This window comes from Podarcis tiliguerta (genome assembly GCF_965153285.1).
Source record: "Podarcis tiliguerta genome assembly, chromosome: 3".
NCBI lineage: Eukaryota > Metazoa > Chordata > Lepidosauria > Squamata > Lacertidae > Podarcis > Podarcis tiliguerta.
This window is the reverse complement of record NC_139536.1, coordinates 3,223,066-3,249,517: the sequence shown is the minus strand read 5'-3', so window position 1 is coordinate 3,249,517 and position 26,452 is coordinate 3,223,066. Positions and strand designations below refer to the sequence as shown.

At 48.8% G+C, this 26,452-nt stretch overlaps 1 protein-coding gene across 1 annotated transcript in view; it reads right to left on the bottom strand.

Moving 5' to 3' along the window:
• The window catches only part of ELP3 (elongator acetyltransferase complex subunit 3), a 111,393-nt gene that overhangs the window by 36,572 nt on the left and 48,369 nt on the right, over positions 1-26,452 (bottom strand). The window contains exons 9-10 of the mRNA XM_083432667.1: positions 25,713-25,839; positions 10,768-10,961 (exon numbers count right to left, since the gene is read on the bottom strand). Coding sequence (XP_083288793.1) covers positions 10,768-10,961; positions 25,713-25,839 — 321 coding nt within the window. The remainder of the gene's footprint in view (positions 1-10,767; positions 10,962-25,712; positions 25,840-26,452) is intronic.

The window sequence follows — 26,452 nt, the reverse complement described above, 5'->3', positions numbered from 1 at the left end:
ACAGAAGAGAATTTATTTTTTTGTGTCACCCTTTTCTGAACCTTTTCCGACTCTGCAACATCCTTTCCGAGGCGACGCAGCTGGAACTGTTAACAGTATCCCAAAAGTGGTCACACCATGATTTGTATAACGGCATGCCGGTATTGGCAGTTTTGTTTCCAATTCCTTTCCTAATGATCCCCGACATGCAATTCACCTTCTTCGCAGAGATGCCGCACACCGGGTCGACATCTCCATCGAGTTCTGCGCCACGGCCCCAAAGGCTCGCTCCAGGTCTTCCACCGCCGGCTCAGACCCCGTGAACGTAATATGTGAAATTAAGATTTCACTTGAAGTTGCATTTGCTGTTTTACTGCCCATTCGTTCCATACAGATGGGTCCTTTCGGAGCTCCTTGCAAGCCTTTTAATTTCAACCGTGCTGAACGATGTGATGTTGTCGGCAGGCTTGGCTACTCTCCTGTTCGCCCCTGACTCCAGGCCACTTGTGGAGAAGGTAAAAAAGCACAGGTCCCAATGTCAACACCAGCCTGGAGTCGCTGGCAGAGCGGCCGGCCTCAGCCTGGGGTGCCCAGGTGCTCCCAGACTATGCCTTCCATCATCCCCAGCCCACCTAGTCACGGATGATGGGGGTTGTAGTCAAATGACTTCTGAGAGCCCAAGGTTGGGGGAGGCAGATACAGGGCACTAGGCTTGAACTGAGGAAACCTGGTTTCAAACCCTGGCTTTTCCTTCAGCTACTCACACACTCACATTAACCTACCTCACAGGGTTGTTATGAGGTTGTTGTTGTTTAGTCGTTTAGTCGTCTCCGACTCTTCGTAACCCCCTGGACCAGAGCACGCCAGGCCCTCCTGTCTTCCACTGCCTCCCGCAGTTTGGTCAGACTCATGCTGGTAGCTTCGAGAACACTGTCCCACCATCTTGTCCTCTGTCGTCCCCTTCTCCTTGTGCCCTCCATCTTTCCCAACATCAGGGTCTTTTCCAGGGAGTCTTCTCTTCTCATGAGGTGGCCAAAGTCTTGGAGCCTCAGCTTCAGGATCTGTCCTTCCAGTGTGGATAATATGGGCTAATTGCATCTATGCTACTTTAAGATACGTATCAGTGTTTCCCAAACGTGGGTCTCTCATCAATGCCAGCCAGCTAGACCAATGCTCCACAATTTGTGGGTCTGTCTGTTCGGGATCGCCGAAGAATTGATACTTTTGAATTATGGTACTGGAGGAGACTTTTGAGAGTCCCATGGACTGCAAGAAGATAAAACCTCTCCATTCTGAAGGAAATCAGCCCTCAGTGCTCACTGGAAGGACAGATCCTGAAGCTGAGGCTCCAATACTTTGGCCACCTCATGAGAAGAGAAGACGCCCTGGAAAAGACCCTGATGATGGGAAAGATCAAGGAGAAGGGGACGACAGAGGACGAGATGGTGGGACAGTGTTCTCGGAGCTACCAGCATGAGTTTGACCAAACTGTGGAAGACAGGAGTGCCTGGCGTTCTCTGGTCCATGGGGCCACGAAGAGTCAGACACGACTAAACGACAACAACAACAACCCCCCGCTTTCTCCTGCATTGACTCCGCTGCCTACACCCTTCCCCAAACCACAATAACTGCCCCCTCCCTCGCTAATATATTCAGCCCGTTTCCGAGAGTAAATACAACATCATCAAGCCGTTAACAGGTCTCCGAACAGAAGCAATTAGAGGCAATCATCGTTTCTCGGCTCAGCCTAAAATAGGAGACACCGGAGGGGAACGCAATCTCTCCGTCGTCTAGGCACGTCAGGAGCGAGGCTGTCGGAGGAGAACCCTGCTTCGTCCCAATTACCAGAGACTTCCAGAGGGTCCGGAGGCGGCTGGGTGAGTTGCAATGAGGATGCCAGCAAGAGCTCTCTGCCTCCTTGAAAGGAATACATTGCAATATCCAGACAGACGCTATTGCCATCTCTGGAACAGCGACACAGGGCACTAGGGTGCCCAAGGACATGCTGGTAGGATCACCTGCCGTGTGCTGACAGCACAGAGGGATGCAAATTTGGGCAGTTTTGCAGGCATGACTCAAGGCAGAGGAAAACCTGCTCTCCCCACATCCAATTGAAACCGAATGTTTCAAGATCATAGAATCATAGAATCAGACTCCACCACACTCCTTGGCAGCAAATTCCACTGTCGAACAGCTCTTACTGTCAGGAAGTTCTTCCTAATGTTTAGGTGGAATCTTCTTTCTTGTAGTTTGGATCCATTGCTCCATGTCCGCTTCTCTGGAGCAGAAGAAAACAACCTTTCTCCCTCCTCTATATGACATCCTTTTATATATTTGAACATGGCTATCATATCACCCCTTAACCTCCTCTTCTCCAGGCTAAACATGCCCAGCTCCCTTAGCCGTTCCTCATAAGGCATCGTTTCCAGGCCTTTGACCATTTTGGTTGCCCTCCTCTGGACACGTTCCAGTTTGTCAGTGTCCTTCTTGAACTGTGGTGCCCAAAACTGGACACAGTACTCCAGGTGAGGTCTGACCAGAGCAGAATACAGTGGCACTATTACTTCCCTTGATCTAGATGCTACACTCCTCTTGATGCAGCCCAGAAATGCATTGGCTTTTTTAGCTGCCGCGTCACACTGTTGGCTCATGTCAAGTTTGAGGTCAACCAAGACTCCTAGATCCTTTTCACATGTACTGCTCTCAAGCCAGGTGTCACCCATCTTGTATTTGTGCCTCTCATTTTTTTTGCCCAAGTGCAATACTTTACATTTCTCCCTGTTAAAATTCATCTTGTTTGTTTTGGCTCAGTTCTCTAATCTGTCAAGGTCGTTTTGAAGTGTGATCCTGTCCTCTGGGGTGTTAGCCACCCCTCCCAGTTTGGTGTCATCTGCAAATTTGATCAGGATGCCCTTGAGTCCATCATCCAAGTCTTTGATAAAGATGTTGAATAAGACCGGGCCCAAGACAGAACCCTGTGGCACCCCACTAGTCACTCTTCTCCAGAATGAAGAGGAACCATTGATGAGCACCCTTTGGGTCCGGTCGGTCAGCCAGTTACAAATTCACTGAGTGGTAGCATAGTCAAGACCACATTTTACCAGCTTCTTTACAAGAAAATCATGGGGCACCTTGTCAAATGCCTTGCTGAAATCAAGGTAGGCTACATCCACTGCGTTCCCTTCATCTACCAGGCTTGTAATTCTGTCAAAAAACGAGATCAGGTTAGTCTGACATGACTTATTTTTCAGAAATCCATGCTGACTATTGGTGATCACAGCATTCCTTTCTAGGTGCTCACAGACTGTTCGCTTAATGATCTGCTCCAGAATCTTCCCTGGTATTGATGTCAGACTGACTGGGTCTGACATCATGTCAGATGCTGACTGATGTCAGATGCTCTTTAGGAGTCCTGTCTCCCTGCAAGGTCATGTGAAGCTTAGAATGCGACAAGTTAGGATGCTGAGCTGGCCATTATATTATTAGCTTTTTGCTTGTATATCCCACCCTTTTCCTCCAAGCAGCTGATGGGGGTGTATATGGTTCTTCCCACTTAATCCCCACAACAACCTTGTGAGGTAGTCTTAGGCTGAGGTGAAGTGCGACTGGCCAAGGAGCTTCATGGCCAAGTATGCTGGGCCCGGGGGTATCCCGAGTAACATGATCCAGGCCCAGTCCCGAATCCAAGGGTTCTGCAAGGAGTCAGTCTGACAGGGCCAAGGCAGGACACGAGGCAGGAAACCAGGCAAGGTCAGGCACAGGATCACAGGCAGGTTCTGGCAAACAGCAACGTTGCTCCCGCAACCTAGGACAGGGTCCAGCAGCCTTTTATCTCTGTCGGGTAACGGCCAGTCCTGAGCCTCCAGCGACTCACCTCCCTGTTTCGCCTGAAGGCGAGCACTCCTCCTGCGAGTCCTCAGGTCTCTCCTTCTCTCAGACCTCAGTCTCTGCATCTCAGGAGACGTCGGTGGGTGACTAGACCCAGAGGCCGCCTCAGCCTCCCCTGACCCAACCAGTAGTGGAGCAGCTGTAAGTGATGGCCCAGCTGAAGGCAACGAGGTCATCCCCGCATCTGGAGCCAGGGCAGGCTCAGGGCCCTGACTTGGCCCAGCTGGTGCTTGTTGCAGGGGAACCTGTGCAGACTGGGGCTCTTCAGAATCAGGCCCCAGACTAGGTTCAGATGATGACTGAGGCAAAGAATCTGGTGCAGACTGAGACTCCTCTGGCTCCGAGTCCGAGCCCAAGTCCCAGGCCATCACATGGAGGATACCGTGGACAGTTCTGGTTGCTTCATCTCTCTCTTTCTTTCTTTTTAAATAAATTTTTATTAAGTTTTACACAAATACCGCCAATCAAACAATTTCCCAAATAACATACAGTGGTGCCTTGCAAGACAAAATTAATCCGTTCTGCGAGTCTCTTCGTCTAGCGGTTTTTTCGTCTTGCGAAGCAACCCTATTAGCGGCTTAGCGGATTAGCGGTTTAGCGGCTATTAAAGGCTTAAGGGATTAGCGGATTAGCTGCTAAAAGGCTATTAGCGGTTTAGCGGCTTAGAAAAAGGGGGTGGGGAGCGGAAAAAAATCTCAAGACTCGCAAGACATTTTCGTCTTGCGAAGCAAGCCCATAGGGAAATTCGTCCTGCGAAACGCATCGAAAAACGGAAAACCCTTTCGTCTAGCGGGTTTTCCGTCTTGCGAGGCATTCGACTTCCCTCAGCTGCTCTGACAATCATCCGTAATTAAATTTTTATCTACGCATTCCCCTAATTTAGTATCGTCTTTTAAGATACCTTTACAAACATATTTTCATTCTTGCAATATTCCTTATCTTATCACAAAGCTTCTTTAAAACCCACTAGCGTTGTTTGCTCATCACATACACTCTTCAAATACTCTGAAAATTTTCCCCAGTCCTCAATCAACTTGTGATCTCGTTGATATCTTATTTTTCCAGTAAGTTTATCCAGTTCTGCATAGTCCATTAACTTCATTCTCCACTCCTCCAGAGACGGTAGCTCTTCTTGCTTCCATTTTTGGGCCATTAATATTCTCGCTGCTGTTACTGCATACTGAAAAAGTTTACAATCCTTTCTGTTTATTTCATTTCTTGTTATTCCTAAAAGAAAGGCTTCTGGGTTTTTTTACAAAACTATATTTCAACATCTTCTTTAACTCATTATATATCATCTCCCAGAACCCCTTCACTTTCTTACATTCCCACTACATATGAAAAAAGGTTCCTTCTTTCTCTTTACATTTCCAGCACTTATAACAAGTTTTGAACATTTTTGCTAATTTAACCGGTGTAAGTTTAGTTTAGGGAATAATAATAATAATAATAATAGTAATAATATAATTTATTATTTATACCCCGCCCATTTGGCTGGGTTTCCCCAGCCACTCTGGGCAGCTTCCAACAAAAGATTAAAAATACATTAAAACATCAGTCATTAAAAACTTCCCTAAACAGGGCTGCCTTCAGATGTCTTCTAAACGTCACATAGCTGTTTATTTCTTTGACATCTGATGGAAGGCCGTTCCACAGGGCGGGCGCCACCACCGAGAAGGCCCTCTGCCTGATGAGCAAGCAGCGACATGACATATATTTTTAAAGTTATGTGTGGCATGGAAAAAGGCGGATAAAGAAAAGCTGTTCTCCCTCTCTCCTAAGACTAGAACTCGGGAGACATCCAGTGAAGCTGAATGTTCGGAGATTCAGGAAAGAGAAGAGGAAGAATTTCTTTGCTCAACATTCAGTCAGACTGTGGAACTCCCTGCCACAGCAGGCAGTAACAACCACCAACCTGGATGGCTTTAAAAGAGGATCGAACAAATTCATGGAGGTTGTCGATGGCCACTAAGTCATGATGTCTATGTTCTGCCTCCAAGATGGAGACAGCAATGCTTCTGGAAACCCCAGAAGGGAGAGCTGCTCTGGGCCTCAAATCCTGCTTGCTGGTTTCCCACAATGGGCATCTGGTTGATCATTATGAAAACAGGATGTTGGACTAGATGGGCCATTGGCCTGATCCTGCAGGTTCTCCTTAGGTGTTAATAATAATAATAATAATAATAATAATAATAATAATAATAAAAATAAAAATAAAAATAAATTTATTATTCCCCAGCCACTCTGGGCGGCTTCCAACAAAATATTAAAATACAGTTATGCATCAGACATTAAAAGCTTCCCTAAACAGGGCTGCCTTCAGATGTCTTCTAAAAGTCTGGTAGTTGTTGTTCTCTTTGACATCTGGTGGGAGGGCGTTCCACAGGGCGGGTGCCACCACCGAGAAGGCCCTCTGCCTGGTTCCCTGTAACCTCACTTCTTGCAGTGAGGGAACTGCCAGAAGGCCCTCGGCGCTGGACCTCAGTGTCCGGGCAGAACGATGGGGGTGGAGACGCTCCTTCAGGTTAATGGAAGCTCTTCTCTTTATCCCCTAGCCTGGGCGTCACACTTTGTCTCAAGTGTAGAGGCCAAGCTTGGAGGATCATACCTGTTCAGACTTGCACAGCGCTGTCCTAAAAACGGTTTACTTTGATTCTGGTCACCTGATGGGCAAAGATGAATTACTTGGTAATGACATCCCTTTCTTTTGATTAACTGCCACCCTCAAGCAGGCCAGCTGTTATTAGAAATGTTTGGCTGTGACAATTACAAATTGGATATTCTTCCCTCGCTGGGTAGAAACGGGTCGGTGATAAATGCGGGGTTTAATATTGTGCAATGTTATCGGCCGGCCACTGGCGCCTTGGCTAAAGTAGGACAACGAATTGCTTTTCTGGCTAATGAAAGCTGTTATCTGTTAAAAGGTGGGTGGGATATGAGAAGATATGAGAACGCCACAGGTCCATTTGGGACATTGCGCAAGAAGATAGTAATAGCCTGGTGGATCGGGCCAAAGGCCTATCAAGTCCACCATCCTGTTCTCACTGTTGCCAGGCAGATGCCCTAAAGGGAAGCCCGCATATGGGTGCTGGTTTTGACCTTTAAAGCCCTATATGGCCTAGGACCAACGTACCTACAGGACCGCCTCTCCTGGTATGTCCCACGGAGGACCTTAAGGTCCACAAATGACGACGTTTTGGAGGTCCCAAGTTGCAAGGTGGTTAGATTGGTCTCAACTAGGGCCAGGGCCTTTTTAGCACCGGTCCCGACTTGGTGGAACGCTCTGTCCCAAGAGACTAGGGCCCTGCGGGACTTCACATCTTTCCGCAGGGCCTGCAAGACAGAGCTGTTCCACCAGGCCTTTGGTTTGGACTCAGTCTGACCCTTCTGTTTCCCTCCCCTTATGGTTTTGATCTATGGGCTACTTTTAAAATGAGGCTGCATTTTAAATTGCATTTTACCCTCTATTTTAAATTGGTTCCCCCCCTCCTATTATGTTTTTATTGTAATTTTACTGGTGTTAGCGGCTCTGGCCAGAGAAAGCAGGGTATAAATAAAATTTATTATTATTATTATTAAACACAAGATCAACTCTCTTAAAAAAACAAATGTACTGAAACCTCAAACACTCAGTTTCGTTGGATGGCCATAAGTTCAACAGTTATGAAAGAAGGGCCGGCGGCTTTTATCTGTCCCGTTTCCCCAATGAAGAATTTTATAAACTCCTGTCAAGTTGCCTCTCGCTCGCGCTTTCTCTAAACTAGGTAAAAGTTAAAAGTACCCCTGCCCGTACGGGCCAGTCTTGCCAGACTCTAGGGTTGCGTGCTCATCTCACTCTAGAGGCAGGGAGCCAGCGCTGTCCGAAGACACTTCCGGGTCACGTGGCCAGCGTGACGAAGCTGCTCTGGCGAGCCAGCGCAGCACACGAAAACGCCGTTTACCTTCCCACTGGTAAGCGGTCCCTATTTATCTACTTGCACCCGGAGGTGCTTTCGAACTGCTAGGTTGGCAGGCGCTGGGACCGAACGACGGGAGCGCACCCCGCCGTGGGGATTCGAACCACTGACCATGCGATCGGCAAGTCCTAGGCGCTGAGGTTTTACCCACAGCACCACCCGCATCCCTGATAAACTAAAAATTCTCTAAACTAAAAAGTCCCAAACACTGCAACCATTCCTTATATGGCAGTCGCTGCATCCCTGTGATACAACAGGACTGGGGGTGGTCCCCTCTATATTCCAGAGCAGACTTGGCCATCAGGTGCCCTCCAGATACTCTGGATTGCAACTCCCATCACCCTTTGCTTTGTATGCACATGTTTAGTAAAAGGTAAAGGGATGCGGGAGGCGCTGTGGGTTAAACCACAAAGCCTAGGACTTGCCGATCAGAAGGTCGGCGGTTCGAATCCCCGCAACAGGTTGAGCTCCAGTTGCTCGGTCCCTGCTCCTGCCAACCTAGCAGTTCGAAAGCACGTCAAAGTGCAAGTAGATAAATAGGTACCGCTCTTGTGGGAAGGTAAATGGCGTTTCTGTGCGCTGCTCTGGTTCGCCAAAAGCGGCTTAGTCATGCTGGCCACATGAGCCGGAAGCTGTATGCCGGCTCCCTCGGCCAGGAAAGCGAGGTGAGCGCCGCAACCCCAGAGTCAGTCACGACTGGACCCAATGGTCAGGGGTCCCTTTATCTTTACTAAAAGACCCCTGGACAGTTAAGTCCAGTCCAAGGCAACTATGGGGTTGCGGCGCTCATCTTGCTTAAGGCCAAGGGAGCTGGTGTTTGTCCACAGACAGCTTTCTGGGTCATGTGGCCAGTAGTACTAAACCACTTCTGTAGCAACGGAACACCATGGCAGAAACCAGAGCGCACGGAAACGCCGTTTACCTTCCTGCTGCCGCGGTACCTATTTATCTACTTGCACTGGTGTGCTTTTGAACTGCTAGGTTGGCAGAAGCTGAGACAGAGCAATGGGAGCTCACTCCGTTGCGGGGATTCGAACCGCCGACCTTCCGATCAGCAAGCCCAAGAGTCTCAGTGGTTTAGACCACATGCTTACCCCCAAAGTGGTAAGCACCAAACTACCCCCTCTGCATGCCCAGAGCCCCTCCTTTTAATGACGCTGTGTGTGTGTAATTGTGAGCTCATCCCCCACATCTTAACTGTAATACCTTTTCTTGGGTCTGCATAATCGAAAAGGTGAATTACGGCAACACTGCCACTTTTTATCACCTCTCCCTAGTTTGGCTCCCCAAGAGGCAAGAGGTCACGATCTACGGTGATTCACCAAGTGGCAACAGAGTCTAGGAGCAGCACATTACTGAATCATCAAACAGCATCTGCAATTTTCATGTGATTAGCCTGGCCTGTGAGCGCACCCTGAATCACATGAAATAGCTCCGCGTTCCTAATGAGAATTAGAAGTGGATGACAACACAGCAGGCTGGGCTGAGCCAAGCTGGCAAATGAGGATTGTCAAGAGCATGGAAGGAAGTGAGGGCTTGGCGGGGGCGGAGGGGGGGGGGACACACACAGAAAGATATCCTGCTGGGCCAGTCCAAAACCGGCTCATCTCGTCCAGCGTCCTACTCTCACAACCAGATGCCCCAAAGACAGGACCCAAGTCTGTGGTTTCCAGCAACTGGGATTCAGCAACTGATGGGAGGGCGTTCCAGAGGGTGGGTGCCACTACCGAGAAGGCCCTCTGCCTGGTTCTCTGTGACCTCACTTCTCGCAGGGAGGGAACTGCCAGAAGGCCCTCGGAGCTGGACCTCAGTGTCTGGGCTGACCGATGGAGGTGGAGACGCTCCTTCAGGTCTACTGGACCGAGGCCATTTAGGGCTTTCAAGGTCAGCACCAACACTTTGAATTGTGCTCAGAAACGTACTGGGAGCCGATGAATATCTTTAAAGACCAGTGTTATATGGTCTCGGCAGCCGCTCCCAGTCACCAGTCTAGCTGCCGCGATCTGGATTAGTTGTAGTTTCCGGGTAACCTTTTCCAACTCTAAAATACCCTTTTTGAAGTTTGGTGACTGGAACTGTGCAGAGTATTCAAAACATGGCCATGCCATAGATTTAGAATCATGGAATCATAGAGTTGGAAGAGACCACAAGGGCCATCGAGTCCAACCCCCTGCCAAGCAGGAAACACCATCAGAGCACTCCTGACATATGGTTGTCAAGCCTCTGCTTAAAGACCTCCAAAGAAGGAGACTCCACCACACTCCTTGGCAGCAAATTCCACTGTCAAACAGCTCTTACTGTCAGGAAGTTCTTCCTAATGTTTAGGTGGAATCTTCTTTCTTGTAGTTTGGATCCATTGCTCCGTGTCCGCTTCTCTGGAGCATCAGAAAACAACCTTTCTCCCTCCTCTATGTGACATCCTTTTATATATTTGAACATGGCTATCATACCACCCCTTAACCTCCTCTTCTCCAGGCTAAACATGCCCAGCTCCCTTAGCCGTTCCTCATAAGGCATCGTTTCCAGGCCTTTGACCATTCTGGTTGCCCTCCTCTGGACACGTTCCAGTTTGTCAGTGTCCTTCTTGAACTGTGGTGCCCAGAACTGGACACAGTACTCCAGGTGAGGTCTGACCAGAGCAGAATACAGTGGCACTATTACTTCCCTTGATCTAGATGCTATACTCCTATTGGCATACGATTTGGGGGCTGGGGAAGAGATGCAGGAGAGACTCTAGTGAATCTGATCTCCAAACCTCCAGAAAGTTTCTGTTTCACAGTAAGTGGTAGCAGTGATTTAAAAAAAGGAAAAATCGAGGCCAGTACTCACCATGAAGCTGTTACAGTAAGGGCCACACTTTTAACACTGGGGGCGGGAGGTGCCAGTACTGCATACCCTTGAGCGCCCCCCCCTGAAAGCACCATCTGACTGCAAGCCACTTTACCTCTGCACACGATATACTCGCGTCCACGGGGGCACGAGAGCCAGTATCCTTGCCACCAAATCCACGAGGGTGCTCGGAGGGTAGCTCTTGTACCTCCCCGTCTTCCAGAGCTCGTACAAGCCGGTGCCACGGATCACGAGGGTCGGGTAGAGCTTCATGCCATCGGGGCGAAAGGCGGGGTTCTCAAAAAACTCCTGGGGGTGGAAACAAGAGAGATGCGAGATCAGAATGCAAAAAGGGCACAATGGTGCTTGAGTTCAGCAGCTCTTGTTTGCACGCAGGGATATAACTGAGGCTTGTTACGGAAAAATCTAGGTGCGAGGCTGCTCAGCCAGCCAGCTGGTCAGGCAGAGCCCGTGGGTCCCTGCGGAATAAAGGAAGGAGTCCAGCCACCAACTGGAGCAAATAGCTGTAGACCAAAGTTTATTGCGCAAGAGGTTCAAAGAGGAATTTTGAACTCCGAGGATGGGGTGACAAGGACTTTTCAAACTTTCCTATCATATCCCAGCATACAGTTCATTACGCATCATCACTACATGATTGCTACATCAGAAAAGGGGAGGGATATACATGATTAACATAGGAGGAATGTGTTGGGGCAACAGGCGGATACAGGATATGTATTGGGATATGTACATTCTAAGCACCTACTACAAAGGGACAATAGAACTTTGATTTGCATAGTCTGCCACCTGGGCAAGTCCGGAGGAGTGCCTTTGCCCAGCGATTGACACCTATGAGCACCTTCCTGTGAGTACCTGACCTCCCGCTTGAGGGATTATGGGGGGGGGGGGGACTGAGTGGTTTCCAAGTCCTTGGCCAATGAAGCAAATTGGCGGTGGAATGAAGAAAACTGGCAAAGGAGTTGATTTCATATGGTTTTTAAAGCTAGGTAACTTCCCTGGGACTTGCCGATCACAAGGTCAGCAGTTCGAATCCCCGCGACAGGGTGAGCTCCCATTGCTCGGACCTGCTCCTGCCAACTTAGCAGTTCAAAAGCACACCAGTGCAAGTAGATAAATAGGATTCGCTCCGGCGGGAAGGTAAATGGCACTTCCGTGCGCTGCTCTGTTTTGCCAGAAGCGGCTTAGTCATGCTGGCCACATGACCCAGAAGCTGTACGCCGGCTCCCTCGGCCCGGAAAGCGAGATGAGCGCCGCAACCCCAGAGTCAGTCACGACTGGACCTAATGGTCAGGGGTCCCTTTACCTTTACCTTCCCTAAGCTGTCAAGTCAAAAGGATACATTTATGCATAGTATTTGTAACATTTAACAACTTTAAAGATGTGCCCCCCCCCACCATAATTTCCGTAACAGGCTGAAAGTGGCCCTCCGGAGAAGACAAAAGAACCTAAGAAGAGGCTGCTGCAGGATCAGGCCAATGGCCCACCCAGTCCAGCATCCTGTTCTCACAGTGGCTGACTGGATGCCTCAAAGGAAAAAACCCTCAAGCAGGATTCGAACCCAACTCTCTCCCTTCCTGTGGTTTCCAGCAACGGGTGCTCAGAAGGGTTGCTGCCTCTGATTGCGGAGGCAGAGCCGAGACGTCCTGGCTAGCAGCCACCGGTAGCCCTCTCCTCCTCTGCGAATTTGTCTAATCCTCTTTGACAGCCGCCACTGTGTCCTGCGGCAGGGAGTTCCACAGCCTAAATAGGCACTGCATGAAGAAGTGCTTTCTGTTTTCCTTTTATCCACCTTCCCCAACCCTGTGCCCCTTGCAGATGTCTTGGCCTGCAGCTCACCTCAGCCCCAGCCAGCCCAGGATCGGGGTGGCGAAGACTGCTCTAGGTCAAGCCTTACAGGAGCACCTGGAGAGGGGTGGAAATTGCCTTTGTTTGCCGAGACAATAGGCCCTGAACAACAGAGCGCGACTCTCTGCCGCAGAACAAAAACCAAAGCCATCAAGGGCCGCCTGCTGATCAAAACGCCGCAGCTCTGGCGGAGTCTGAAGCGGGGCAGGGTGCATGCCTCGCTTTATTCCGGCGGGCAACCGCTGCTCTGCGAATTGCAAAACAACAAAATGTCAATTAAAAACCCAGCAGCGCCCGTTGTCAGTGCAGCAGTCAGACACGCCAGCCACGACACGCATTTTATAGGAACAATAATTGATTTCGCTAGCAGAAGTCTGCCTCAGAAAAGGGAGAAGGGGGAGACATGCCTGGCTGTTATTAACACTAATGGCGCTGACAGGTTCCCATTCATTCACGCCCTTGTAAACCTGCGGGCTGGCATAAATAATCGGGAGGTGATTGGTATAAATTAGTCATTTCGGTGCCAGGAAACTGCTGCTTTTTCATCAAGGTAGAAGGGGCAGTTACTCAGCTGTGTAACAGCTGCCTCTCCTCCCCTGAAAATCAGTGGCCTGGCAAACAGGTAGATTATCTTGTCTTAGCGGGAGAAACATCCTCGGAATTGGTTATCTCTGCCAGAGGTACTGGAGAAAGGAGGGGCGCCCTATACCTGGAGGAGCGTCTCCACCCCCATCGTTCTGCCCGGAGAATGAGGTCCAGCGCCGAGGGACTTCTGGCGGTTCCCTCATTGCGAGAAGCAAAGCTACAGGGAACCCGGTAGAGGGCCTTCACGGTGGTGGCGCCCTCCTTGTGGAACGCCCTCCTATCAGATGTCAAAACTACCTGACATTCAGAAGACATCTTAAGGCAGCCCTGTTCAGGGAAGTTTTTAATGTGTGACATCTTAGTGTATTTTTGGTCTTTGTGGAAGCTGCCCAGAGTAGCTGGGGAAACCCAGCCAGATGGGCGGGGTACATATAATAAATTATTATTACAGTGGTGCCTCGCAAGACGAAAAGAATCCATTCCGTGAGTCTTTTCGTCTTGCGGTTTTTTCGTCTTGCGAAGCAAGCCCATTAGCGGATTAGCGCTATTAGCGCTATTGACATTTTAAGGGCTAAAAACGGCTTTTTAAGGCTTAAGGGATTAGCGGTTTTGCTGCTAAAATGCTTTTAGCAGCTTAGCGCTTCAGAAAAAGGGGTTTTGGAGCGAAAAAAAATCACAAGAATTTTCGTCAATTTTCGTCTTGCGAAGCAAGCCCATAGGGAAATTCGTCTTGCAAAGCGCCTCTGCAAATGGAAAACCCTTTCGTCTTGCGGGTTTTCCGTCTTGCGAGGCATTCGTCTTGCGGGGCACCACTGTATTATTATTATTATGGCAGGCAAGTTGACAATGAATTCGGGAAAAAGTGACATCATCCAGAATACAGTGGTACCTCGGGTTACATACGCTTCAGGTTACATACGCTTCAGGTTACAGACTCCGCTAACCCAGAAATAGTGCTTCAGGTTAAGAACTTTGCTTCAGGATGAGAACAGAAATCATGCTCCGGCAGCGCGGCAGCAGCAGGAGGCCCCATTAGCTAAAGTGGTGCTTCAGGTTAAGAACGGACCTCCAGAACGAATTAAGTTCTTAACCCGAGGTACCACTGTAGTGTTTTATGGTACAGCTCCTGCTGTCCACCCACATCATTGCGTGAGATGAGACAGGCTGGAGCAAGAGGCAGGACCTTTTTAGTGGTGGTGCCGACATTGTGAAAGAGATCTGCAAGGCTACATTTTGTTGTCATTTGGGCTGCTGAATGTTGCCAGAAGCACCAAGGGGCCCAGCAACGGACGCAACTCTTACCTATGCCAAGCAGGCTGCATCTGATGCACAACGGAAGTCAGACATTTGCACCAACAGATGCACACACACCCTCTAGTTCAAGGACAAGCACTCAAAGAAGGTCATGGGCATGATCCCAAAGGCCAGAGAGAGGGGAGCCAGGGACCACCTTCTCTTTGCACAGGTTATCCACAACAGACGGGAGATCAATTTTGCGTTCCTAATCCAGGAGAAAAGCGATGGCAAACCTAGACAGCATCTTAAAAAGCAGAGACATCACCTTGCCAACAAAGGTCCAAATGGCCCATATGGTCCAGGGGGTCACGAAGAGTTGGACACAACTAAACGACCAAACAACAACAAGCCTACTTGAGCATTATTTTAACTGTGGAAAGGCGGCATACAAATAAAATGATGATGATGATGATGATGTTCAGAATACAGCCCCAGCCTCATCGGCTCCCCATGCCCAGCCTGAGGTGGCTGCCCCCACCCCACGTTTAAGGGATAGAGCTCAAAGGCCCTGCCGCAGCAGTGATGCCAGAGGCCTGCAGGGCTACGAAGGTGAGGGGGAGACCCGGAGACCTCTAGGGGAGAAGGACCGAAGAGACAACCCCCTCGCCGCCCACCCTGGGAGCCCAGAGAGAAGGGGGGTACCCGAGGAAGGGAGGTGGTCCATGCCTGGCACAGGCCCCCTCCGCCAAGAGCTTTGCCTCACCCATGCCTGTGGGCTGCGATATGGCGGGTGGTGCCAGTGCCAGGAGGCAGAGGACAGGGCTGAAAAGGAAGCTGATGGCAGCCAAAGTAGGTCAGAAAGCCTCTGTGACGAAGACACAAAAACAGCAAACCCAAAAAAAGCCCTAGGTTTTCCATACATGCAGGAAATTCCGGACATCTCTTAAAATCCCCCCTCCCCGGTCACCACTTTACGCATCCGATTTCCGTGCATGTCCAGAATTTTCCGGACATATGGCAAGCCTATTCTAGACCCCCAATTTTTTGCATGCTAAGACTGCTAGCACAGAATGGCCCTTCTGTTTGCTGCTATTGCAAAATGCTGTCCTTGGTGTGTGTGTGTGTGTGTGTGTGTGTGTGTGTATTCTTTGCAAATATAACAGAAAGGAGAAAGAAAAGCAACATCAGCTCACATTAGCAATAAGAATTATCCCTGAAGGTCAGCACCCACCTGTTTTCTAAAATTCTCATCATCCGAGAGTGAGATATTTAAACACCACATGCCAGAGGTTTTTACCTTATCAGATAACTGCCTAGCAAGATAGTGCATGATCTGAAATAGCAATTGTACCAATTTGACGTGTTGTAACATGCTGTAGTAATGGAGAAGGGGCCAGAAAATATTCTGTTCATATTCTATTCTCAAACAGTTGTGATGAACTGATTATATATATATATATATATATGCAGGTTTTGGTGTCCTCGGGTGTCTTCCCGTGTAAAAGTTGGGGTGTCTAGGCGACGTTTCGACGAGGTCTCACTCGTCATCTTCAGGCTGGTGCTTTCGGCTTCTTGTTACTGGAACAGAGCAGGATCTCAGTGTTTGAGTTCCTATAAATACTGTTGAGGAGGTGTGGTGTATAGCCTCCAATGTTCTGGGCAGAGAGGAGGTTCCCAGGCTGGTGTGCCTTTTCTTCTTTTGTTCCTTAATTACTTGAGGGATATCTTGAGTGATTTCTTGAGTGATTTCCTGAATCCCACTTAGGTGGGTCATTAGGTGTGGATTAGTTGCTAAAGCCTTCGTGTCTTGAACTCTTGAACTTTGTGAAGAGTTTTTCTGAGAAGATGGCTGTACTGCACTTGGTTGTGCTCTGGCTTGGCTTCGTGTATAGGGGCGAGCTGTGGTTTTGTGGCCTGTGCCAGCCAGATCTGTGTAGGGATTGCAGGGGGGTGCAGCATCCGGAGGTATCTACCGGAAAAAAACACACACCAACCGCTACTTACATGCACAATCACACCACCACCCTGCACAAATAAACTCCGTAGCCAAGACTCTCATCTCCAGAACCAAACGCCTGGCTGACGAAGACCACTTGACAACTGAGTTACAGAATCTCTCAAATGTGTTAATTGCCAATGGATACCAGCAAAACAGGGTTACGAAGCTAATCCAAAAAGAAACACCCCCCAAAAACCAAGACACAGAAGAAAACAATGGCATAGCCCTCCTTCCTTATATCAAGGGCACTACAGATAAAATTAGCAAAATCCTCCATAAACACAATATCAAAACAGCCTTTTGCACCAACCAAAAAATAGCCAATATCCTCAGAAACCCCAAGGATAAAATTCAGTTGGAAAACCAAGGGGTCTATGAAATACCCTGCAAAGTCTGCCCAGCCACGTACATTGGACAAACAAACAGACGAATAAATGCACGGATCGCAGAACACAAGAATGCCGTCAAAAAAGAAGAAAAAACTTCCTCTCTTTTCCAACACATGAAAGAAACAGGACACGAAATTAATTTTGCAGACTCCAAATTGCTCTTTAACATGGAACATCACCACAAGAGAATAATCATGGAAGCCATCGAGATAGAGAAACACCCTCACAACATGAACAAGCGTGACGACACATCCCGCTTGCCAGACATCTGGAAATTAGCCCTCCCCACAAAATCTGACACCAGATCCAGAGGCACACAGAACGCCATCACCAATCAACCACACCAGACCCAAACCCAGACCCTCTCCACAGATAAATTACAGACACCATCCAGTAGCCAAACCAGGGTGGCACCTCCGGATGCTGCACCCCCCTGCAATCCCTACACAGATCTGGCTGGCACAGGCCACAAAACCACAGCTCGCCCCTATACACGAAGCCAAGCCAGAGCACAACCAAGTGCAGTACAGCCATCTTCTCAGAAAAACTCTTCACAAAGTTCAAGAGTTCAAGACACGAAGGCTTTAGCAACTAATCCACACCTAATGACCCACCTAAGTGGGATTCAGGAAATCACTCAAGAAATCACTCAAGATATCCCTCAAGTAATTAAGGAACAAAAGAAGAAAAGGCACACCAGCCTGGGAACCTCCTCTCTGCCCAGAACATTGGAGGCTATACACCACACCTCCTCAACAGTATTTATAGGAACTCAAACACTGAGATCCTGCTCTGTTCCAGTAACAAGAAGCCGAAAGCACCAGCCTGAAGATGACGAGTGAGACCTCGTCGAAACGTCGCCTAGACACCCCAACTTTTACACGGGAAGACACCCGAGGACACCAAAACCTGCATTCCTGTACCCGTGAAAATCTACGAAAGCAAATATATATATATATATATATATATATATGCCACCTTTTCTACAATGTGATATGCTCCAAACACCAACCAATCCAAATTCAGTCGTGTATTCTTTCAATGTAGACCTCACCAAGGATTGAAATTTATGGGGAACAAATGCCTAAATTGTTTTTGGCATCCGTCTGTCTCGGAGGACGATGGAGGGCTGTGCCTTCTGTGGGTGAAGTCGAACTATTGGAAGGTTACAATGCCTGCTGTGGCTGTAGAGACTGATGCACCGCTTGATTATAAAAAAAGAACAAAAACCAACAAAACTCAAAGCAGTTTACAAAATGCTACAACAAAAATTAAAGCAGCATACAAAAAGTTAGAATACTGAAACAGGCTGAAATTCACATCAACTTTCTAGGCTTGCCTAAACGAGAATGTTTTTAGCAGGCGCCGAAAAGAATGCAGTGAAGGCACCTGCTTGATATCAATAGGCGGGGAGTTCCGAAGGTTAGGTGCTGCCACACTAAACAAGTTCTTACAACTTCGGAATGCGAATTGCTTGGCACCTGTAGCTGTGCCAGTTCTGCGGATCAAAGCAGTCGAGTGAGCACTTGTGGGGTAAAGGGATCTCGAGTTGGGATGCCGGTGGCGCTGTGGTCTAAACCACTGAGCCTCTTGGGCTTGCTGATCGGAAGGTTGGCAGTTTGAATCCCCGTGACAGAGTGAGCTCCTGCCAGTTTGAAAGCACACAAGATGGAGGGCACAAGGAGAAGGGGACGACAGAGGACGAGATGGTGGGACAGTGTTCTCGGAGCTACCAGCATGAGTTTGACCAAACTGCGGGAGGCAGTGGAAGACAGGAGTGCCTGGTGAGCTCTGGTCCAGGGGGTCACGAAGAGTCGGACACGACTAAACAACAACAACAACAATATATATGCCACCAACTCGCATAAAATACCCAGGCAGTGTAATAATAATACAGCCAATTCTATTATTAGAAGATTTATAATCTGTCTAATCTATCTAACAATGAAGATCTCAGAAGTGTAGGGTACATATGGCAAGGCATCCGTAAAATCAAAGCAGAACTATCGTTAAAATGATGGAAGAAGAGTAAACAGCTGCATAGGCCTGTCTGCATGAAAAGGGCTTTGGCAGGCGCATGACACTGGAATGCAGCAAAAAGAGGGGGAATCCCGGGCGCATCTTTTCCTGCCTTCGTCTCTCCTCTCAGTTCTGTTCCGAACAACAAGTGTGATTCATGGATCATCCCCGCCCCCACCCCCTCCCTCCCTCCATCCGTCTACCCCCTGGGTCGCCTCATTTTTCATCTGTGACGACAACTCACAAGTGCTCCTTTTTATTGCCTGATGCGGTCTTGAGGTGCAGGCTCTGTTAAAAACCTCATTAATCCTGCCGAGCACTTGATTTATGCCAGCTATTAATCTGATCGTTTTATAAACTCCCCTGCTGGCCCGTCAAAGCGAATTGCCTCGGCCAGCCATTGCCAACCCGAGCCCCCCCCCCCCCCGCTTGTCTTGGACTGCCGCTCCCTAACCATTGGCCATGCTGGCTGCGACTGAGTGCGAGTCCAGCAGCACCTGAAAGACACCAGGTTAGCAAAGGCCAACCTAAACCTTTAAGTAAGGGGGTGGACCACCAGAACTGATGGATGTCCAACAAAGGTGAATGTTGGAGGATTGAAGACAGATTTTAAAAAGTCCTTCTTCACACAGCACACAGTTAAACTATTATTATTATTATTATTATTATTATTATTATTATTATTATTACCCCGCCCATCTGGCTGGGATTCCCCAGCCACTCTGGGTGGCTTCCAACCAAATATTAAAAACACAATACAGCACTAAACATTAAAAACTTCCCTAAACAGGGCTGCCTTCAGATGTCTCCTAAAAGTCAGATACAGTGGTACCTCGGGTTACAGACTCTTCAGGTTACAGACTCCGCTAACCCAGAAATAGTACCTCGGGTTAAGAACTTTGCTTCACGATGAGAACAAAAATCGTGTGGCAGCAGTGTGAGGTTCCATTAGCTAAAGTGGTACCTCAGGTTAAGAACAGTTTCAGGTTAAGAATGGACCTCCAGAACGAATTAAGTTCTTAACCCGAGGTACCAATGTAATTGTTTGTTTCCTTGATATCTGATGGGAGGGCGTTCCACAGGGCGGGTGCCACCACCGAGAAGGCCATCTGCCTGGTTCTCTGTAATTTCGTTTCTTGCAGTGAGGGAACGGGCAGAAGGTCCTCGGAGCTGGACCTCAGTGTCCGAGCTGAACAATGGGAATAATAATAATAATAATAATAATAATAATAATAATTTATTTATACCCCGCCCTGAAGTCACTTCCCCAGGAGGCAGTGATGGTCACCAACTTGGATGGTTTCAAAGAGGATTAGACAGATTCATGGAGGAGGAGAGGTCTAGCAATGACTACTAGTCGCAAAGGCTTTGCCTCCACAATTGGAGGTACCAGTTGCTGGAAACCTCAGGAGGGGAGAGATGCTCTTGTGCTCGGCTCCTGTTTGCATCTAAGAAGAGGATGCTGGACTAGATGGACCACGGCCCTGATCCAGCAGGCTCTCCTCATGTTCTCACAGGCCAGGACTGCCGTTTCGGGCTGTATCCCCATCCCTATCATAAATCTGTGCAGGGGAGCTGCTGGGCAGGCTGCAGAGACGGAACAGGGCATAGGAGGTCAAGGGAGACGAGCGTGAGGGAAAGGAGAGCTTCAGGAAATGGGTGGCTGGAGAAAAGAGGAGATCTGAAGCAGAGGCGGTGTGGAGAGGGCTGTTTCTCTTTGCAATGGGTTAGGAGGGTTGTTCCCAGTGGTTTTCCCAGTAGTGATGTATGGAAGTGAGAGCTGGACCATAAAGAAGGCTGATCGCCAAAGAATGGATGCTTTTGAATTATGGTGCTGGAGGAGACTCTTGAGAGGCCCATGGACTGCAAGAAGATCAAACCTCTCCCTTCTGAAGGAAATCAGCCCTGAGTGCTCACTGGAGGGACAGATCCTGAAGCCGAGGCTCCAAGACTTTGGCCACCTCATGAGAAGAGAAGACTCCCTGGAAAAGACCCTGATCTTGGGAAAGATGGAGGGCACAAGGAGAAGGGGACGACAAAGGACAAGATACTGGGACAGTGTTCTCGAAGCTACGAACATGAGTTTGACCAAACTGCGGGAGGCAGTGGAAGACAGGAGGGCCTGGCGTGCTCTGGTCCAGGGGGTCACGAAGTCGGACACGACTAAACGACTAAACAACAACAACAGCAAGGAGGGTTGTGGGACTAGAAGGGCATCTGGCCAGTAGAGCAGGATGTGCCTGAACGTCTCATACTGGCTCAAACTGGCCAACGAACCCCTCAGGCCTCTGGTGCTTCTGCTGCAGCAGGGATGGGGAACCTCAAGCCAGGGGCCAGATGTGGTCCTCGCTGGCCCCCAGGATCCTCCACAGGCCACACCCCCTCACTGGTCCTGCCTGGCACCACGTTCTTGCCCTGGCTGTGGGCTGTGTCTGCTGAGGTTTGCCTAGGATGGAGGAGAGAGGGATTGTGCGTAGAAACTAGCCTCCTGCACAAAGGTAAGGTTTACATTTGTTGCCCTGCCTGTTTTTTCCTCTGGCCCTGCCCACCGCTGGCGTGTGGCCCCCAGAAAGCTGCACAAAAGGGATTCAGGCCCTCGGGCTGAGAAATGTCGCCCACCCCTGTGCTGTAGATCTGTAGACGTGGATTTAAAAACTTGAAATAAAAGGGAAGGAAGGAAGGTGCCTTCTCTCCATCCTTGCATGAACAAAGCAACTTGATCCCGAGTCGTTTTTAAACCGGCGCCGCGAAATCTCCCGTCCCTCGAAAACCTGCCTTTTTTGGCAGGCAGCAGCGACTGTGTGCCAAATCTGTCCTGTGACTTCCCCACAGGCACATTATCAAGGTCAGGTCAGAAGGTGTTGAGGTGATCAGGCCTCTGAAAATGCTTTCTAGAGCTCTGTTCAACGCTCCCTAAGTGCCTGAAATAATCGCTTTCAATTGCAGACAAATTGCAGTCAGCTGAACTATGGACAACTTAATGGCTGATCTCTCTCTCTCTCTCTCTCTCTCTCTCTCTCTCACACACACACACACACACACACACACACACACACACACACCTTCTCCTTTTGATAAATAAGCACCTTGGCAGCAGGCACTAAATATTTTTAGACTGTTTTCCTAGATCTCGGTGCTCGTGTGTTGCTCACACTGTACAGCCCCAAGCACAATGTCTGTGCATGAGCTATGGACTGTGTGATGAAGGCTTATCCCACACCCCACAAACGCCAAAACTTCCTGGCCATTTTATGAATAATTGACAAACTTCTGTTGCTGCTGCTTTCTTTATTTCTTTGCAACTCAAAATCAACAAAGCTCCCCAACCCTCACCCTTCCAGCAAGGACTGCTTATGAATCACGAATCCATAGTTCGCAGGGCAACTTAGAGGTCTGAGCGATGAACCTTTGCAGCCCTGGCCTCCATTCTGCCTATGGATTAATTGTTTCTGTTGCATCCCTGACATTTCAAACATGTTGAATAACTGCAAGAGGAAAAGTCAGCGCTGTTCGTTTAATGGTGGCCCTCTCACCTCTGAACCCAACTGCAAATGGCCAAGTTCCAATATAATGTTGATCCCAAACCTGAAGCTTGGTGCTCTCACAGGCCATCACTCACCCAGAGCATCCTCATGCATGAGCAGTTCTTGTGTCTCTGGAGAGAGGCAACGGAGCCTGCAAATCATATTGCCCTGACCTTGCCACAATAGCTGATATTCCTTTCCTAGCTGCATCCTAGACTAGGTTTGCCATATTTCTGGTGGGGCATGTTCCTGCCTCTCTCCATTTGGCCGAGGGTGGGGCCAGATGGGCGTCATAAGGACTGCGGCTGCGGCTGCTGCCCAGCAAGGACGGGTATGTGGGGGAAGGTCTCATTGGGAGTTTTTGCTGTTGTTACTGATATTAACTTTTTGTATCTTTGTTTTTATGTGGAAATTGTTCAGTTTCGTTGTGTAGTTTTTAAGCCTCCTTGACATGGCCACTGGGCCCATCACCTCCTGGCAAATAGAAGGGGAAGAAATGGAGGCAGTGAGAGATTTTACTTTCTTGGGCTCCACGATCACTGCAGATGGAGGCAGCAGTCACGAAATTAAGAGACGCCTGCTTCTTGGGAGGAAAGCAATGACAAACTTAGACAGCAAACTAAGACTCCCTGGAAAAGACCCTGATGTTGGGAAAGATGGAGGGCGCAAGGAGAAGGGGACGGCAGAGGACGAGATGGTGGGACAGTGTTCTCAAAGCTACCAGCATGAGTTTGACCAAACTGCGGGAGGCAGGGGAAGACAGAAGTGCCTGGCGTGCTCTGGTCCAGGGGGTCACAAAGAGACGGACACGACTAAACAACTACAAATCCAGGAGCGCACAGAGCAGATTTAAACTCTGCAGTACTGGCTTCCTTGTTCACTCCTGCATTCTTAGGAGAGTAATGAATAGCAGCAGCTAAGATTAACACTTCAAAGCCATGACTGCTTTCGCTGATTGTCTCCAAACCTGCAGGGCATAAAACAGTCCCTTGGCTGTTGACACATACAAATGCAATAATTTCTATCGCTTTCCTATGAGGCTCCAGAATTAAAAGTCTACAGGGGATTAGATTTTCTCTCTCCCCTCCCCATCCCGCCCCCCAATCATACAAATGCTCGCTCTCCTTTGTGCCGATCTGGACTGTGCGATGAACCCTGAAGATTAGCGTAAGAACTGTTGGGGAAGAGGGGGACAAATACGTTTCAAGAGTGCCGTAATCATTTGCTCAGCACGTGCGAACAACACAGAGCCTATTGCCACAAAACAACTCCCAAGTCTGGGTGTGAAAGAATATGAGATACAGAGAGCAGCAAGGATCACGGAGAGGTTTCGGGGGCAAAAAACAAAAGGGATTGCTTATACTAGCACAACAAATGTTGTTGTTGTTGTTTAGTCGTTTAGTCGTGTCCGACTCTTCGTGACCCCCTGGACCAGAGCACGCCTGGCACTCCTGTCTTCCACTGCCTCCTGCAGTTTGGTCAAACTCATGCTGGTAGCTTCGAGAACACTGTCCCACCATCTCGTCCTCTGTTGTCCCCTTCTCCTTGTGCCCTCCGTCTTTCCCAACATCAGGGTCTTTTCCAGGAAGTCTTCTCTTCTCATGAGGTGGCCAAAGTCTTGGAGTCTCAACTTCAGGATCTGTCTTCCAGTGAGCACTCAGGGCTGATTTCCTTAAGAATGGAGAGGTTTGATCTTCTTGCAGTCCATGGGACTCTCAAGAGTCTCCTCCAGCACCAGAATTCAAAAGCATCCATTCTTCGGCGATCAGCCTTCTTTATGGTCCTGCTCTCACTTCCATACATCACTACTGGGAAAACCATAGCTTTAATGGCATATATATATATACTTCGATTAAATTTAAAAAATAAATTCTGGGGCATGGGGAAGACTGGCTTCCAGCAACTGGCATTCAGAAGCATTGCTGCCTTCAACTGTGAAACGGTTTATGTTAATGCCTAAGAGGTCCAAGGGGGACACGGGTGGCGCTGTGGGTAAACCACAGAGCCTAGGGCTTGCCGATCAGAAGGTCGGCGGTTCGAATCCCCGCAATGACGGGGTGAGCTCCCGTTGCTCGGTCCCTGCTCCTGCCAACCTAGCAGTTCGAAAGCACCTCAAAGTGCAAGTAGATAAATAGGTACCACTCCGGCGGGGAGGTAAACGGCGTTTCCATGCGCTGCTCTGGTTTGCCAGAAGCGGCTTAGTCATGCTGGCCACATGACCCGGAAGCTGTACGCCGGCTCCCTTGGCCAATAAAGCAAGATGAGCGCCGCAACCCCAGAGTCGGCCACGACTGGACCTAATGGTCAGGGGTCACTTTACCTTTAAGAGGTCCAAGTACATCAGGCTGGAGGAATAAGCTGCCTCCAGCGCAGTGGAAAACTCCAACTTCTAGAAAAACAACAACACACAACTTCCAACACTGTCAGGAAAGCAGCATTTCCCCTCGCCTAAGGGCAACTGTTGACGTTGCTGCATTCTCGATCTCGCATCCTTCAAGCGGTGCACAAAGAACCAAAACCCCCGGACATGGCTATTGATCTGCTTGGCAATTCCAGGGAGAGAGATTACCAAGGCGCTCCATCTTCAGATTCTCATTATCGCAGAGATAGATGATGAACTAAATGAAGCCTCACACAAGACGGGAAGCATTCAGGCAGCCGGTGCTATTATTGGAAGGTTTATAATCCGTCTAATCTATTTAACAATGAAGATCTCGGAAGCGATGGGACCTCTCCGCCAATTCTCTGCAAGGACTGTTAACTGAAAGACCACCAGTCCCTGTCATAGCATATATAGCATCACTCAGAGCAGGGATGGAGAACCAGAGGTGCAACAAGTGATGCTCAACTGTAACTCCTATCATCCCTGGGCATTGCCCATGCTGGCTGAAGATGATAGGAGCTGGGAGTTCAACAGCAGATGGGCAGCTACAGATGTTCCCCCTCCCTGGCTTAGATTACTTGGGGAAAGGCTTTTATTACAAGTTTGCCAGGTTCCTGATAGAAAAGGGAATCTGGGTGTTCATGGGGAAGAGAGCTCCAGAGAAGCGGACACGGAGCAATGGATCCAAACTACAAGAAAGAAGATTCCACCTAAACATTAGGAAGAACTTCCTGACAGTAAGAGCTGTTCGACAGTGGAATTTGCTGCCAAGGAGTGTGGTGGAGTCTCCTTCTTTGGAGGTCTTTAAGCAGAGGCTTGACAACCATGTCAGGAGTGCTCTGATGGTGTTTCCTGCTTGGCAGGGGGTTGGACTCCATGGCCCTTGTGGTCTCTTCCAACTCTATGATTCTATGTCCTTGGTTACCCTTTCAGCCCTTCAACCTTGACTCTGAACTGTGTCTTCCCCCAACCCCGAGAAAGGACCGCAATAAGAGACCAACACAACAGCAGCCAAAACGAGTTCAAACAGAAACAACCCGTGCCTTGAGCCACTCTTACCACAAACTGGTCAATGTCTCTCTCGAGCCCCATGTTGGGCAGGTCTGGCATCATGTGTGCCACCACTTTGAACCCGGCGTCTTTGGCGAGGTGGAATGATTCGCACACAGCCTTCACCGTATGGCCCCTGGGGGAGGGGGAAGAGAGGAGGAAATGGGGGTTAAACGTGGGTGCACACACAGAAGCAAGCATCTCATAAGAACATAAAAAGAGCCCGCTGGATCAGGCCAATGGCCCATCTAGTCCAGCATCCTGTTCTCACAGTGGCCATCCATTTTTATTTCATTGTTTTCTTCCATAGTGGTAATTTTTCTTCAATGACAATGTTTATTTTTTTGGCCTTACAAAAATGTTACTTGGCAAAACCTTTACGACAACTACATTTCTTAGCACAGTTAAAAAACAACTTCCGCCCCAAAATAGTTATTCTCTCATTCATCTTCTTCTTCCACACCCCTAATATAAAGGACATGATTGCTTATTTAACTTATATGCAGAATTCACCATGCGAAAGGCTGGGCTGGATGAATCCCAAGCCGGAATTAAGATTGCAGGAAGAAATATCAACAACTTCAGATAAGCAGATGACACAACCTTGATAGCAGAAAGTGAGGAGGAATTAAAGAACCTTTTAATGAAGGTGAAAAAGGAGAGCGCAAAATATGGTCTGAAGCTCAACATAAAAAAAACTAAGATCTTGGCCACTGGTCCCATCACCTCCTGGCAAATAGAAGGGGAAG